The 14,032-nt window shown below is 47.0% G+C and overlaps 1 protein-coding gene across 1 annotated transcript in view; it reads right to left on the reverse strand.

Annotated features, from left to right (window-relative positions):
- LOC103878537 overlaps positions 1–13,430 on the reverse strand; it is a 20,087-nt gene extending 6,657 nt beyond the window's left edge. The window contains exons 1-3 of the mRNA XM_009189212.4: positions 13,321–13,430; positions 7,862–8,020; positions 4,854–5,020 (exon numbers count right to left, since the gene is read on the reverse strand). Coding sequence (XP_009187476.2) covers positions 4,854–5,020; positions 7,862–8,020; positions 13,321–13,335 — 341 coding nt within the window. The 5' untranslated portion in view covers positions 13,336–13,430. The remainder of the gene's footprint in view (positions 1–4,853; positions 5,021–7,861; positions 8,021–13,320) is intronic.
- Between the last annotated feature and the right edge of the window lie 602 nt (positions 13,431–14,032).

A 14,032-nucleotide genomic window follows, 5' to 3' on the forward strand; every position in this document is an offset into this window, starting at 1 on the left:
GCACATGGGGTCAAGAAAGGAAAGAAGTTAATAAAGAGAAGACTCTTGATTTATTTGTATCCTTCACCCAGTTGGGTCCTTTAAGATTTAAAACATTTCTTTTGAATTTTTAACACTAGTTTGGTTGTACTTCAGCTTCCAAGAAAACTTACAGTTCTGTTCTATATAGGAATATTAAAATGCTACAAGTTGTGGATTATTTTATACTTGTAAAAGGGTCTATTTTCTGATAAGTGAAATGATCTATTTTCTGATAAATATTTTAGGACTTTCTATTGAGAACAGAGCCACAAATATGAAAAAGATTTAACATAGATTCCACCTTATTCGTTAGCTTGAATGAGTCATTCAAATTTCTGTTTTTATGATAAGGAATAAATGGTACAGTACACTTGTTTTCGAACAGGACAACTCCCATGGAGAAGTTCACACAAGAACAAGCTTGTTTATCTCCCCCAGCCCTGCTTCTCATTTAAAATACACTTGGATTCCCAGCACATAGAGTTATGGTTTTCCTCAGTACCCCTCAGTGAGCCATTAAGCTGGATCGTTAGGGTCCAGAACAGAGCCCTCCAATTCAGAGTGTACCATTAAGCTGGATCGTTAGGGTCCAGAACAGAGCCCTCCAATTCAGAGTGTACCATTAAGCTGGATCGTTAGGGTCCAGAACAGAGCCCTCCAATTCAGAGTGTACCATTGCAGGGGCATTTCTCAAAAGTATTAATTTAGCTCTTCACCACCACTGAATTTCAGCTTAAAATGGGGCCGGGTGGGGTGGCTCACGCCTGTAATGCCAGCACTTTGGGAGGCTGAGGTGGGCAGATCACTTGAGGTCAGGAGTTCAAGACCAGCCTGACCAACACAGTGAAACCCCGTCCCTACTAAAAATACAAATATTAGCTGGATGTGGTGGCGTGCGACTGTAATCCCAGCTCCTTGGCAGGTCGAGGCGAGAGGACTGCTTGAACCCAGGAGGCGGAGGTTGCAGTGAGCCGACATCATGCCACAGCACTCCAGCCTGGGTGACAGAGCGAGACTCCATCTCAACTAAAAAAAAAAAAGAAAGAAAAAAGAATTTCAGTTTAAAGTGTTCTTACTCCTTCAGTAGAACCAAGATACTAATGGTTGACAAATTTATCTAAAGGTCAAATCAAAGCATTTGTAAACAACTGGGGAAATAAAATTCACTGAGCTGGAACTTTGTCTTGCTTTCTCTTGTACACCCAGTCACCATCACAGGGCCTAGCACCTGACAGACATCCAAGAGATGCAGACAAATAAATAAATGAATGAGGAAAGTATGCATTTTGTTTTCTGATAATGCCATATGCATACTAGAGTTCAGTAAGCTCAGTTTTTCAATATCCTTTAAATCTTTAAAATAGCTTTATTGTCGGGTACGGTGGCTCATGCCTGTAATCTCAGCACTTTGGGAGGCAGAGGCAGCTGGATCACGAGGTCAAGAGTTCGAGACCAACCTGGCCAACATGAGGAAACCCCATCTCTACTAAGAATACAAAAGTTAGCCTGGCATGTTGGCACATGCCTGTAATCCCAGCCAGTCAGAGGCCGAGGCAGGAGAATCGCTTGAACCCAGGAGGCAGAGGTTGCAGTGAGCCGAGATTGCGCCACTGTACTCCAGCCTGGGCGACAGAGCAAGTCTCCATCTCAGGGAAAAATAAACAAACAAATAAATAAATAAATAAATAAATAAATAAATAAATAAATAAAATAAAATAGCTTTATTGAGTGTAATTTATGTACCAAGAAGTGTATAATTTGATAAGTTTTGAAACTTCTTTGGTATTTGGAAACCATCATCACAAGCAAGATCACGAACATATCTATCACTCCCAAAAGTTTCCTCATGCCTTCCTTCTACCCATTCCTGACCTTGCCTCTCCAAGCAATCACTGACCTTCTTTCTCTAATTGTATATGAGTTTGCATTTTCTAAAATTTTATATGAACAGAATCTTGCTCTTTTTTGTCTGGCTTCTTTCACTCAGCAATTTTCAGTTCCATTCATGGGTTCTTGTGTATATCAATTTGTTTCTCCATTCATCTGTACATCTGGGTTGTCTCCAGTTCATGCCTATTCGTTGAAAAAGTTACTTGGAACATTTGTGCACAAGTCTCTGTGTGCATGTCCATTTCCTATTCTCACATGCTTTGAGACCTAGGAATGGAATGACTGGATCACATCTTTAACTTTTTAGAAATTTGCCAGACTGTCTCAAAGTGTCTAGACCATTTCTGACAGCAGTGTATGAGTTCCAGTTCCTCCGCATCCTCATCAACACTTGGTATGCTTTATCCTTTGTAAGAGGGGTGTAGTGCTATCTCCTGGTTTTATTTGCATTTCCTTAAGACAACCTTTGCATATGTTTATTTTTTTCATCCGTGTAGCTTCTTTGGTGAAGTATGCAAATACTTTGCCCATTTTTTTTGAGTTGTTTGTTTTCTTATTGTCGAGTTTTGAGAGTTCTTTATATTCTTTACCTTTTATCAGGTATGTGCTTTGCAAATATTTTTCTCCTTTTTTTTCTGTAAGTTTTATAGTTTTAGATGTTGTATGTAAGTTTATGATCTATTAAGAGATCTGTTACATATAGTATTAAGGATCAATGCCGGTTCTTTTTTTCTTTGTTTTCTTCCTTCCTTTCTACCTTTCTTTCCTTTTTTTTTAAAAAAAAATGTTTTGGTATATGGATATTCACTGAAAAGGCCATCCTTCCTCCACTGCATTGCTTCTGTAGCCTTGTAAGAGCTCAGATTTGTGGGTTTATTTCCCAACTCTTTATTATTTTCCACTGTTCCATTTGTGTATCCTTATGCCAATATTATTTTGTTTTGATGGTTATAGCTTTATAATAATACTTTCTGATTTTTGTTTTTTATTAAAAATCTTTTTTCAGAGAGGTCTCACTCTGTGGCTCAGGCTGGAGAGCAGTGGTACAATCATAGCTTGCTGCAGCCTCATACTCCTAGGGTCAAGCAGCCCTCCTGCCTTAGCCTCCCAAATGGATGGCTGGGACTACAGGTACATGCCACCTCACCTGGCTAATTTTATTTTAATTTTTTGTAGAGACAGGGTCTTGCTTTGTTGCCCAGGCTGGTCTTGAACTCCTGGCTTTAAGCGATCCTCTAGTCTCAGCCTCCCAAAGTGCTGGGATTATAGGCGAGAGCCACCATACCCAGCTATAATAGTTCTTCAAATCAGGTAGTGTTAGCACTTCAACTTTGTTCTTTTTCAAAATTGTTTTGGCTACTCTAGAATCCTTGCCTTTCCATCTAAACTTTGGAATCGCCTTGTTAACTAAAAAAAAAGTTTGCTGAGATTAATAACAATTGGATTAATAATTGGATTAAAGCTATAGAACAATTTGGGGAGCACCAACAGCTCAACAATGTTGAGTCTTCCTGCACATGAACAATGTATACCTCTTGTGAAAGAAAGATAAATCTTGGGGCACAAAATCACTAAGCCAAAGGGAAAAGTCAAGCAGTGAGCTGTGTCAGGCAACCTGCCTCCCATTTTATTCATAAATAAGATAGCTACAAAGATAAAACAGCTACACACCTCCCTCATAATTTTCCCATAAGGAAATTCTTTTTAAATTAAAAAAATTTTTGACCAGGCCAGTGGCTCACGCCTATAATCCCAGCACTTTGGGAGGCAGAGGTGCGCGGATCGTGAGGTCAGGAGATAGAGACCATCCTGGCTAACACGGTGAAACCCCATCTCTACTAAAAATACAAAAAATTAGCCGGGTGTGGTGGGGGGGGCCTGTAGTCCCAGCTACTCAGGAGGCTGAGGCAGGAGAATGGTGTGAACCCAGGAGGCTGAGCTTGCAGTGAGCCGAGATCCTGCCACTGCACTCCAGCCTATTTTTATATTTTCTGTCTGTAATGTTCTGAAATATGGAATATAATTATTATAACTTTTAGTGTCTTCATCTATTAATTCTAACATCTGTCTCAGTTCTGATTTGATTTTGATTGTGTGATTATTGTCCTCATTATAGACGATGTTTTCCTGCTTCTTTGCCTGCCTGGTAATCTTTGATTGGATGCCAGACATTGTGAATTTTACTTGGTTGGGAGCTGGATATTTTTGTATTCCTATAAATCGTCAATTTTGTTATGGGATGCAGTGGAGCTACTTGGAAAGAGTTTGATCCTTTCAGGTCTTGCTTTTATTGTTTTTTAGGTGGATCCACAGCAGTGGTTCATCTAGGGCTAATTATTCCCGACTACTCGGAGGCAAGACCTTCCGAGTACTCTTCCCAGTGTTCCATGATGTATGAGTTTTTCCGGTCTTGTGGAAATAGGCATCGTTCCTTGTCCTGTGCAAGCATCAGGTGCTCTTCCCTCAGTATTTTTGTTTCCTTGTCTAACCTTGGGTAGTGTCTTCACAGACATATGCTGATCAGTTCACTGCTAAGTAGTCAAGGAAGACCCTCAACAGGTCTGCAGGATCTCTCTTTGTGTAACCATCTCCTCTCTGAACTCTGTCCTAGGTACTCTAACTGCTGTGGTCTCCCTCGACACTTAGCTCCATCTCCTGAACTCAGGGAAGGCAAATTAATTGGCTATTAACTGTTTACTTTTTGAAGTCCTGAAAGTAATCAGGACTGACCCAGTTCTTAAGGTGCACATTTCAAAACTTGGCATGTTTCAGGACAGACTCAAGGGGAACCTGTCTCTAGAGAATGCAATGTATGATTTCTCCCTTGCATTTATACACGACCTTTGTTGGCCTAGTGCTCTGAAGAGAAAACTGTTGAATCCAGAACCAAACATTGTCTTCCTGTTAATGCAGGGACAAGAGAGGAACCATTCAAGCCATACCTCAGTTTCCTGGGCTGTGCTCTCAGATCTCTGCAGTACCTGCTGAATGTCCTCAGCAAAGCGTTTCTCTCTGTGTACGCATCAGCAATCTTGGCTACCTGGCGAGAACTGTGGTCCCCAAAGAGCTTGAATATCCTGCACATTGGCTCTTCATCACTTAGGCACATCTGATTGAGAAAAGAAAAGTCAGTGAAACTTTCTTTCCTTCCTTTTCTAGCCCTATGCACTAGAGACCTGCCCTACCCAGGCTGATGACATTGTGAATGTGTGAAGCAAGTATTAAAAGTCAGTTGCACAGACACCTTGGTGTGTGTAGAACAGAAGTGATGGTAGTACTAGGATGGTCTGGTCGTGATTTAGTAAGTGCATGTTGTTATTTCATGGAATCCTCACACAACCACCACCCTTTGCCTTAGATAGTATTTTTTTTTTTTTCCAGACAGGGTCTTGCTTTGTCACCCAGGCTGGAGTGCAGTGGTGCAATCTCAGCTCACTGCAACCTCTGCCTCCCGGGTTCAAGTGATTCTCCTGCCTCAGCCTCCCAAGCAGCTGGGACTACCGGCACATGCCACCATGCCTGGCTAATTTTTTGTATTTTTAGTAGAGACAGGTTTCGCCATATTGGCCAGGCTGGTCTCTAACTCCTGGCCTCAAGTGATTTGCCCGCCTCAGCCTCCCAAAGTGCTGGGATTACAGGTGTGAGCTACCACACCCAGCCTACATAGTACGGTTTTATGGGTGAGGAAGCTGAGAAGGCGGTAAGTAACTTGCCAGGAAGGGACAGCACTGTGATTAGAAGACAAGGTCCTTCTGAGTCTAAGGTCAGAGCTTTTCCCATGTTGCCACACTGCCTGCCTCACAGGACTGCCGTGAGAATTAAATAGGGTGATGCACATAAGATGCCTGGAGTAGTGCCTGACACCTGGATGACATTAAACCCCTGGTAGCTATTGATAATATTACAAGGACCTCCACAAACAAAGTAAGCCCCACTACGGGACTCAGAGCTGAGAACATTTCTAGACGGAGGGGATCAAAGAGGTGCCATGCCCCCTGCCTGCTGCTTCTGCTTCCTCCCCTTCCTTACTCAGCTCAGGGGCAGGCTCTGAATGAATACCCTGGAGGTGACTGCTGAAGATGAGGCAGAACCGTAGCAAATTTGTGAAAAACTAAACCAATTCTTAAAGGCATAGTCTAAAGAGGAATACGTAATTGCACCTCAGGGGCTTGACCTAGCCTGTCCCAAGCAATGTCATTGATCTCGGCAGAAGTGCAAGCTGCAAGGAAGAAAGGAGTGGCCCAGGCGGCTGGCTGAGGGTAGAGGATCTCAGAGTGACCCTGCCCCACCGTGGGGGACCTGATTCAGAGCTAGGAGACCCTCTTCCAGAGCCTCTTTCAGAGCCACATCTCTGCTTTGGGAGTTGGCTTCAGAGTTTCAAGTTAACGGCAGAATTATGAAGTCTCATGAATACTTTTGACTTCTTCCAAATAAATTGTCAACTTAGGAGACTGGATGTGGTGCCTCACGCCTGTAATCCCAGCACTTTGGGAGGCCGAGGCGGGTGGATCACGAGGTCAGGAGATGGAGACCATCCTGGCTAACACGGTGAAACCCGTCCCTACTAAAATTACAAAAAAATTAGCCAGGTGTGGTGGCGGGCGCCTGTAGTCCCAGCTACTCGGGAGGCTGAGGCAAGAGAATGGCGTGAACCTGAGAGGCGGAGTTTGCAGTGAGCCGAGATCGCGCCACTGCTCTCCAGCTTGGGCGACAGAGTGAGATTCCATCTTAAAAAAAAAAAATTGTCAACTTATTTTACACTTGATAATTAGCAAAGACAAGCAACCTAGATGAGGCCCCTAAGGCCGGTGGCTGATGCTACCTAATCTATGTAACATGGAAACTCTGCCTTCTCCTGCCCCTCTGGGATTGCTTGGGGAGTCAAGTAGGCTAAAGGTTGTAAATGTGCTTTGTCAACAGCAAAGAATTAAAGACTTTTTAAGGGGTATCCCATCGGACACAAGGATCCATCCTAAACTCAGTGCCAAAGGGGAAAATTACCTCAAAATTCCCTTTGAAGATCCCTTAGCAAGGGAATGTGGAGTGTCTTGTAGAACACATATAGTTTTGTAACAAGGCACACTGTAGATATATGTGTAGAAATGTACAATGTACAGAGCATTGCACAGAAACAACCAAGTGTTCATATGACACACTGTGCGGAAAACGTGTGCTGAGCATCCAAACGCCAGAATTTCACTCGGCTCTCCAAAGGAGTCACTCCTCACCAGCCATTCAGGAGGCAGCAGAAGGAACAGCCAGTTCGCCAGTCTCATCCTATCCCACCCCCTCTCTGAGATGACTTGAGGGTGGCTGGAGTCTCATAAATCTCCTAAATCACTGTAGCTGTTTGAGCCCCTTCTACATGTGACCCCTTCAACCCCACTGTGGGCTGCAGGGCGCCCACACACGCACACACACAGGCACCCACACACATGCACATGCACACACGCACCCACACACGCACGCACACACACGCAACGCACACACGCACTCACACACATGCACAAACGCACCCGTGCACACACACATGCACACACACACTCACCCACACACGCACACACACATGCACACACATGCACACATGCACACGCACACACACGCACCCCCCCCACATGCATACACACACATGCACACATGCACCCACATAAACGCACACACATCCACACCCGCCCACACACACACACACACGGACACACACATCCACACACACACATATGCACCCACACGTGCACCCACACACCCACACGTGCGCACACACACACATATTCGTCCCTGGGCTTCACGTTACGAATCAAGAATAAAGTTAGCCTTGCGTTGTGGATTTGGAAAGTAATCCTCTCCTACACTCCTGAGTAAACATCTGGTTTCAACTACGTAGGGTTGCTGAGTAATTTGACAGCATGAGCAGCTAGGCAAAAAGAAAATTTTAAAAAGTATAATTTAATACCAGATTAATGACTTCTCCACGCTTTTCACACAGCTGCGCGAGCTGGTTGTGCTCCTCGGTGTGAAGTGTCTCAAGCGCTTCCTTAAGCTTTGCCAGGATATTTTCAGCCAGGATGGTTCTCTGCAATCCATTTGTTCCCCTGCCCCTCAAACAAATGTCCTAAGACACAGAGATGACATGAGTTTGTGGCAAATGCCTGAGGCCAAAGGCCACCTCATCTTTGGGGAAGGTTGAAATACGTCCCTTCCTGGTCACCAAAACACCATCTGGGAGGAGGAAAGAACTCACATTACACCCTGGGGAAGGCTGACAAGACCTGGAGAAGGAAGTGACTGCGAGAACCCTGCAAGATAGCACTTCCAGGCTGGCCCTGCTGTGGACCTGTTACCAGCATCTGTCATGCAAGTCACTACAAGCTCCATCAGGTGAAACTGGAGCCTGCGTTCCTTCAGTCCATTGAGTTTTGGTTAGGACCTACTCTGTCTTCCACAGAAACTCAGCCCAGTGGTAAGACAAATGCTCACAGTCAATGACTGTACAGTTGGATATGCCAGTGGAGTGCAGAGAATGAAGGACCAGGTCTCACTGTGTCTTTTATTGTCTGTATTGTGATGCTTTGACACCTGGGGCCTGCCCTCCCAGGGTTAGCCAACTCCTAGACAGAGTAAAGGATCTCACCTGGGACTGTGCGTTTCAGATGCAAACCAACCAACCCAGATCCCACACCCCCAACCATCCAGCCTTCTCACCCACAGGCCACTGTCCACCTGCCCTAATTACCAGACCCAAGGTGCAGCTCCTATGCCTCAGAGCCCACTGAAATGATTCACACTAGCCAGTCTTTAGCCTGCTTCCCTTCCCTTCCCCATTTCTTCCTGTGGAAACCATAGCAAAGGCCCTGGACCACAGTTCCCTGCCATTCCCTCTGCCTCCTGATCAACCCTGGGGCTTCCCCATGCGGCCCTGCATGGTGGGGGGCTCCCTCCTCTTGGGAACTGTGAGTAACAAGCTACCTTTTCAATGGCAATCATCTCCTGATCTTTTGGCCCCCACAGAACCAGTGCAGGGAAGTGATTTCTTTTCTACCCCACTCAGAATTTCCCTGGCCCCTCGGAAATGAGAAAAGAACTTGTCTTGAAAAGAGGTGGACCTGGGTTTGAATTCCAGCCTAGCACTCACTACAGAATGCCACTGGTATATAAATCTTTTCCAGAATTCAGCAGAATGAATACTCCAGGGAAGATGAATGGGCCAGCACCTGGGATCTGGGCCTTTTTTCTTTTCAAAGAAAACTGAAGAGCATTGAAAATGTCCCAGAGGTCCTGCCTTCAGAGCTGGGCACACCAGTCCTCTCCCGTCCACCTCTCTCAAATCTCTGCCTCCACTCAATCAATCCCAAGCTCTTTCCCACCCCCTCTAGGCTGCAGGTACAGCCGGTATCCCAGTCAGCACTGTCCCTCCGCTCGATCCTCTGTGTCCTGTCAGGGTGAGGACGCCTGGCTACACGTGCTCAACCTTCTTGGGATGGCACCTGCATGACCTGCCCAAACCCCAAATCCAGTCTCAACAAAATTTCTGCGAAGACCTCCAGCATACTTCCTGTGCCCTTTGCAGGTTCCTTAAGGGCTCCCGGAGTCTGAGGAGCCTGTGTGTCTGTCACCTGGGAGGAGGGAAGCCAGAGAGCAGGGCAGGGGACAAGGACCGCCTCCCTTACAAAGGGGAGCTTCAGAGGGTGCCATTATCTCTAGTTGCTTGGTGCATAACTTAAAATCACAATAGAGAAATTAAGGCTGCCATGGACCTGCTCAGGGACGGAAGATGAGGAAGGAGCTGTGCACAAGAAGCTCGGTCGTCGGAGAGGCAGCAAATGCCAGTAGCGTCTAAAACCAGTGGACGAAGAATGGCGAGATGAGCACATACTCAGAGCTGTGGTGGTGACTGCAGGAAGAATGATGTAGAAAAAGTGAGGAGAGATTGCCTCTGGAAAGTGGGACTAGGGGTGGGATGGCAGCATTGCTTTTCATTATAAACTCTTTTCTACACTATTTCTTTGACATGATTTAAAAATAAACATACAAATAAGTGAAAATTCCAGGTTGAGAAATAAAATGATCCATCCAAATGTGTGGTGCTTCGGAGCTGCTGCCCTGTCTCTGCAGTCACCTAACAGCACCCCTCCCCCAAGAGCCAGGTGATGACCGCCTGGGAGATCAGTGCCTGTCTCTCTACCTGCCCTCCAGCCCCTCACGATTCCTCTGCCTGCAACCTATTCCTGCTAGACTTCCTTCCTTCCTTCCACGAATATCCAAAGGGCCCGGAGCAACACCAATCATGGTTCCTACGGTCCAGCTGGGGAACTGTGTTACACAAAGCGTTTCCATGAGAGCGTGTGACGTTGTGCTTTCAGATGTCAACGCTATGATGACCCTTTCCAGGTTAAAATGTGTCACTAGCTCCCCTCTGCTTACAGGATAAAATGCAAAGCCCTTTGCATGATGTGTAGGGCCTCCTGGAATATGTCCTACCTACCCTTCGGGTGGGTACCCTAAAGCCCCAGGTGTCTCCCACAGCACCTTATACTCAAGCCTCCCTGATCTCCGGGCCAGACCCTCGAACACCTCCTTTCTTAGGTCCTCTTTCTCGGGCCTTGGTGTCGGCCACTCTCTCTTCCTGGATTGCCCTCTCCATCAGCGTCAGTCCCACTGTAGATTCTACTCAGCAGCGTCTCCCCTGTGGCCTTCCTGTCCCCTGCGGTGCATTGCAGACCTGCACTGTGGGGTCTCCCATTATATGCGTGGTCCATCTCTCCTTGAAGGATGAAGTCTGAACCCTCATCAGCTCTGCTTCCCTGGTCTTCCACCACAGTGACAAGGCACCTAGCAAGTGCTAATAAATGGCTCTACCTACCCCGGCACATACTGAACAAGCTGTTCTGTGGAAACGTTCTCTCCAACCTCAGGCCACAATGTACATCCTCCTGTAGCTCCTCCCTGCGGGTCCCGGTGGGTCTTCTAAGCCTAAAGGAAAAGCCTGTCCTCCCCTCCCCCGACGCCCTCCCGCAGCCCTTCAGAGATGTGGGTCTGCCTGTCTAGTCTTCATTTTGGCGCCCAGCGTCCCCAGTTTTCCCACGGGCCGGGGTCCGAAGAGTGCAGCCCAGAAAGAAGTCTGCTTCCTCGTGGAGTGCAAGGGCCCTGATCTTCCTCTTACTTTCCTACACACTGGACAGCAGAACCGACCCTGGACCTGGGTGCAATTCTGGCAAAGCAAGATAAGCTCCGGCCACTGTTTGCAGAAGTTGTGTGGGAGCAGGAGAGCAGCAGTGCGGGCCACGAAAGCAGCTCCATGCGCACGGGCAGGACACTGCTGCACCTAGCAAGTCCACGGCTTTCAGGCTGCTGCCCTGGCCAGATGCTAGAACAGGCCCGGAACTGCTCTGGGAGCCACATCACAATAGCGCCATGGCCAGGCCTGGCTTTCCTCCAGGGGATGAAGAAAGGAAGCTCCTTGAGTGCTTCAGGGGTGCCAGGACATGTCAGGGAGCCAGGAGGCCAAATCCAGCTGCGGCTCCTTTCTGTGCAGCTTGTGTGCCAAAATGGTTTTTAGATTTTTTAGACTTTTTTTTTTTTTTTTTTGAGACGGAGTTTTGCTCTTGTTGTCCAGGCTGGAGTGCAATGGCGTGATCTCGGCTCACTGCAACCTCCGCCTCCTGGGTTCAAGCGATTCTCCTGCCTCAGCCTCCTGAGTAGCTGGGATTACAGGCATGTGCCACCATGCCTAGCTAATTTTGTATTTTTAGGAGAGATGAGGCTTCACCATGTTGGTCAGGCTGGTCTCAAACTCCTGACCTCAGGTGATCCACCCACCTCGGCCACCCAAAGTGCTGGGATTACAGGCATAAGCCACCGCGCCCGGCCATTTTTTAGACATTGTATAAAACAAAAAGCAAAAAACAAAACAACAAAAACAAAGATATGCAACAGAGTCTATGCATGACCTGCAAAGTCTTAAGTATTTACTTTTTGGCTCTTTACTGAAAGAGTCTGTGGTCCTGTGTAATTGAGAAGATGAACCTACTAAAATCCAGCTACCCCTAGGCACAGCATCCCAGCCTCCGGTTACCAGGGAGGAGTTGGGGGATAGGGCCACCCCCCACCATAGCTGGACCATCTGAGGCAGGTAGCTCCTGGCCTCTCCTGTTTGTTCATTCATGCGTGTTGAACGAGGCCATCTCTCAGCCCTTCCAGTTCTCTGACCCTGGGCATCTCCAGTCTCTGGATTGTGACTTGCCCTTTCCCAGCCCCAGTGCCTGTCTCGCCTGCCTGTCTGGGGGCTCCTGGAGGATCAGCCAGTCTGAACAAGGAGCACCAGTTGAGCACCCATGTTGGGCCGGCATTGTCATGTGTTATCTCTTATTTTATCTCCACAGCCCCAAGAGGCTCAAGAAATTAGCTTTCATTAAGTCAGAAAAACTGAGGCACAGAGAGGTAGGATAACCTTTCCAAGGCTGCAGTGTCACATTCCATATGACTCTTTCTCTTTTCCTGGCAGGCCATGTTGCCTCACAGATGAGGTTGTCCTATAGATGTGAAGGTTCATGGTAAAATGTATGGGTGTGGCCAGGTACGGTGGCTTATGCCTGTAATCCCAGCACTTTGGGGGGCCGAGGCGGGTGGATCACCTGAGGTCAGGAGTTTGGGACCAGCCTGGCCAACATGGTAAAACCCTGTCTCTACTAAAAATACAAAAATTAGCCAGGCATGGTGGCACGCATCTGTAATCCCAGCTACTCAGGAGGCTGAGGCAGGAGAACCGCTTGAACCTGGGAGATTGGGGTTGCAGTGGGCCGAGATCACGCCACTGCACTCCAGCCTGGGTGAAAGAGTGAGACTCCATATCAAACACACAAAAAAGGATGGGTGTGTTACACTGCTAGACATGCTCATGAGACCATGGGGAGCAGGGAGGAAGGAGTAAAAACCTACACCCAACAATCAGCCCCTATTCAGCACGCAGGCACCCAGCATCAAATGTGTTCAAGACACAAGATGGGCCCTGGGGGGCTGAAGGTGCTGTGACTGTTCCTTGTTCATGGTGGTGACAGCCACTCTTGGAGGGCTCAGCACATACGAGTTCTCAGCATGTGCTGTCCCAGTTACTTACCACAACACTCCTGTATAATCAGGTCCAAGTCATAAATAAGAAATCGGCTGGGCGCAGTAGCTCATGCCTGCACTCCCAGCACTTTGGGAGGCTAAGGCAGGAGGATTGCTTGGGCCCAGAAGTTCAAGACTAGCCTGGGCAACATAGCAAGACCCTGTCTCTACACAAAATAAAATAATAATAATAAAAAAGAAATATGGCAATTATCCCTGCTCTCACAGAGCTCTCAGTCCAACGGAGAAGACAGATACAGAAGGAGAGTTGCAGGCATCCCAGCTGGCCCACCAGTCATGGCATACCTGACCATCTTCCATCAAGGCCAGAAGCACTGACCACTCCCCTCATCAGCCTAACGTCGAGGGGTGGTCATGTGATATGCTTTTGTCCAGTGAAACGTGTTGAAGTCCACATGCCTGAAAAAACAAACATGCAAATTTTTTGCACTCCTGAAAAAAGAAACATGCAAATTTCACCACACCTCCCCATATCTTTCCACCTTGTGTGAAGACTCAAAAGCTGGAGTTGCAGCAGCCGTTTTGTAACCATGAGGGAAACCACCAAGAGAATCACAATACGGACGCTGACATCAGTGAACTGCTGGACCTATGTTAATGCTCACTTCTCTCCAACCTATTGTTATGTGAGAACAACAAAGCCACTAAAAGCCAGGTTTGCAATCCTAACTGATAACAATAAGGTAGGAAATATTATGAGCCATGAGAGATAAGTAGCTGTAAACATTTGGAGAATACAAGACTACTTGCAAATGGAAACAGAAAGGATGGGGAAGGCGTGGCAGCCTCTGTCTGTTGCTGACTCTACTAGAGCCATTGCCTTCTTTTTTTTTTTTTTTTTTTTTTTTGATACTGAGTCTTGCTCTATCGCCCAGACTGGAGTACAGTGGTGCAATCTTGGCTCACTGCAAGCTCCGCCTCTGGGTTCAAATAATTCTCTTGCCTCAGCCTCCTGAGTAGCTGGGATTACAGGTGCCCGCCACCACGCCCGGCTAAT

Source organism: Papio anubis, chromosome 13 (assembly GCF_008728515.1).
Source record: "Papio anubis isolate 15944 chromosome 13, Panubis1.0, whole genome shotgun sequence".
Classification (NCBI taxonomy): Eukaryota; Metazoa; Chordata; class Mammalia; order Primates; family Cercopithecidae; genus Papio; species Papio anubis.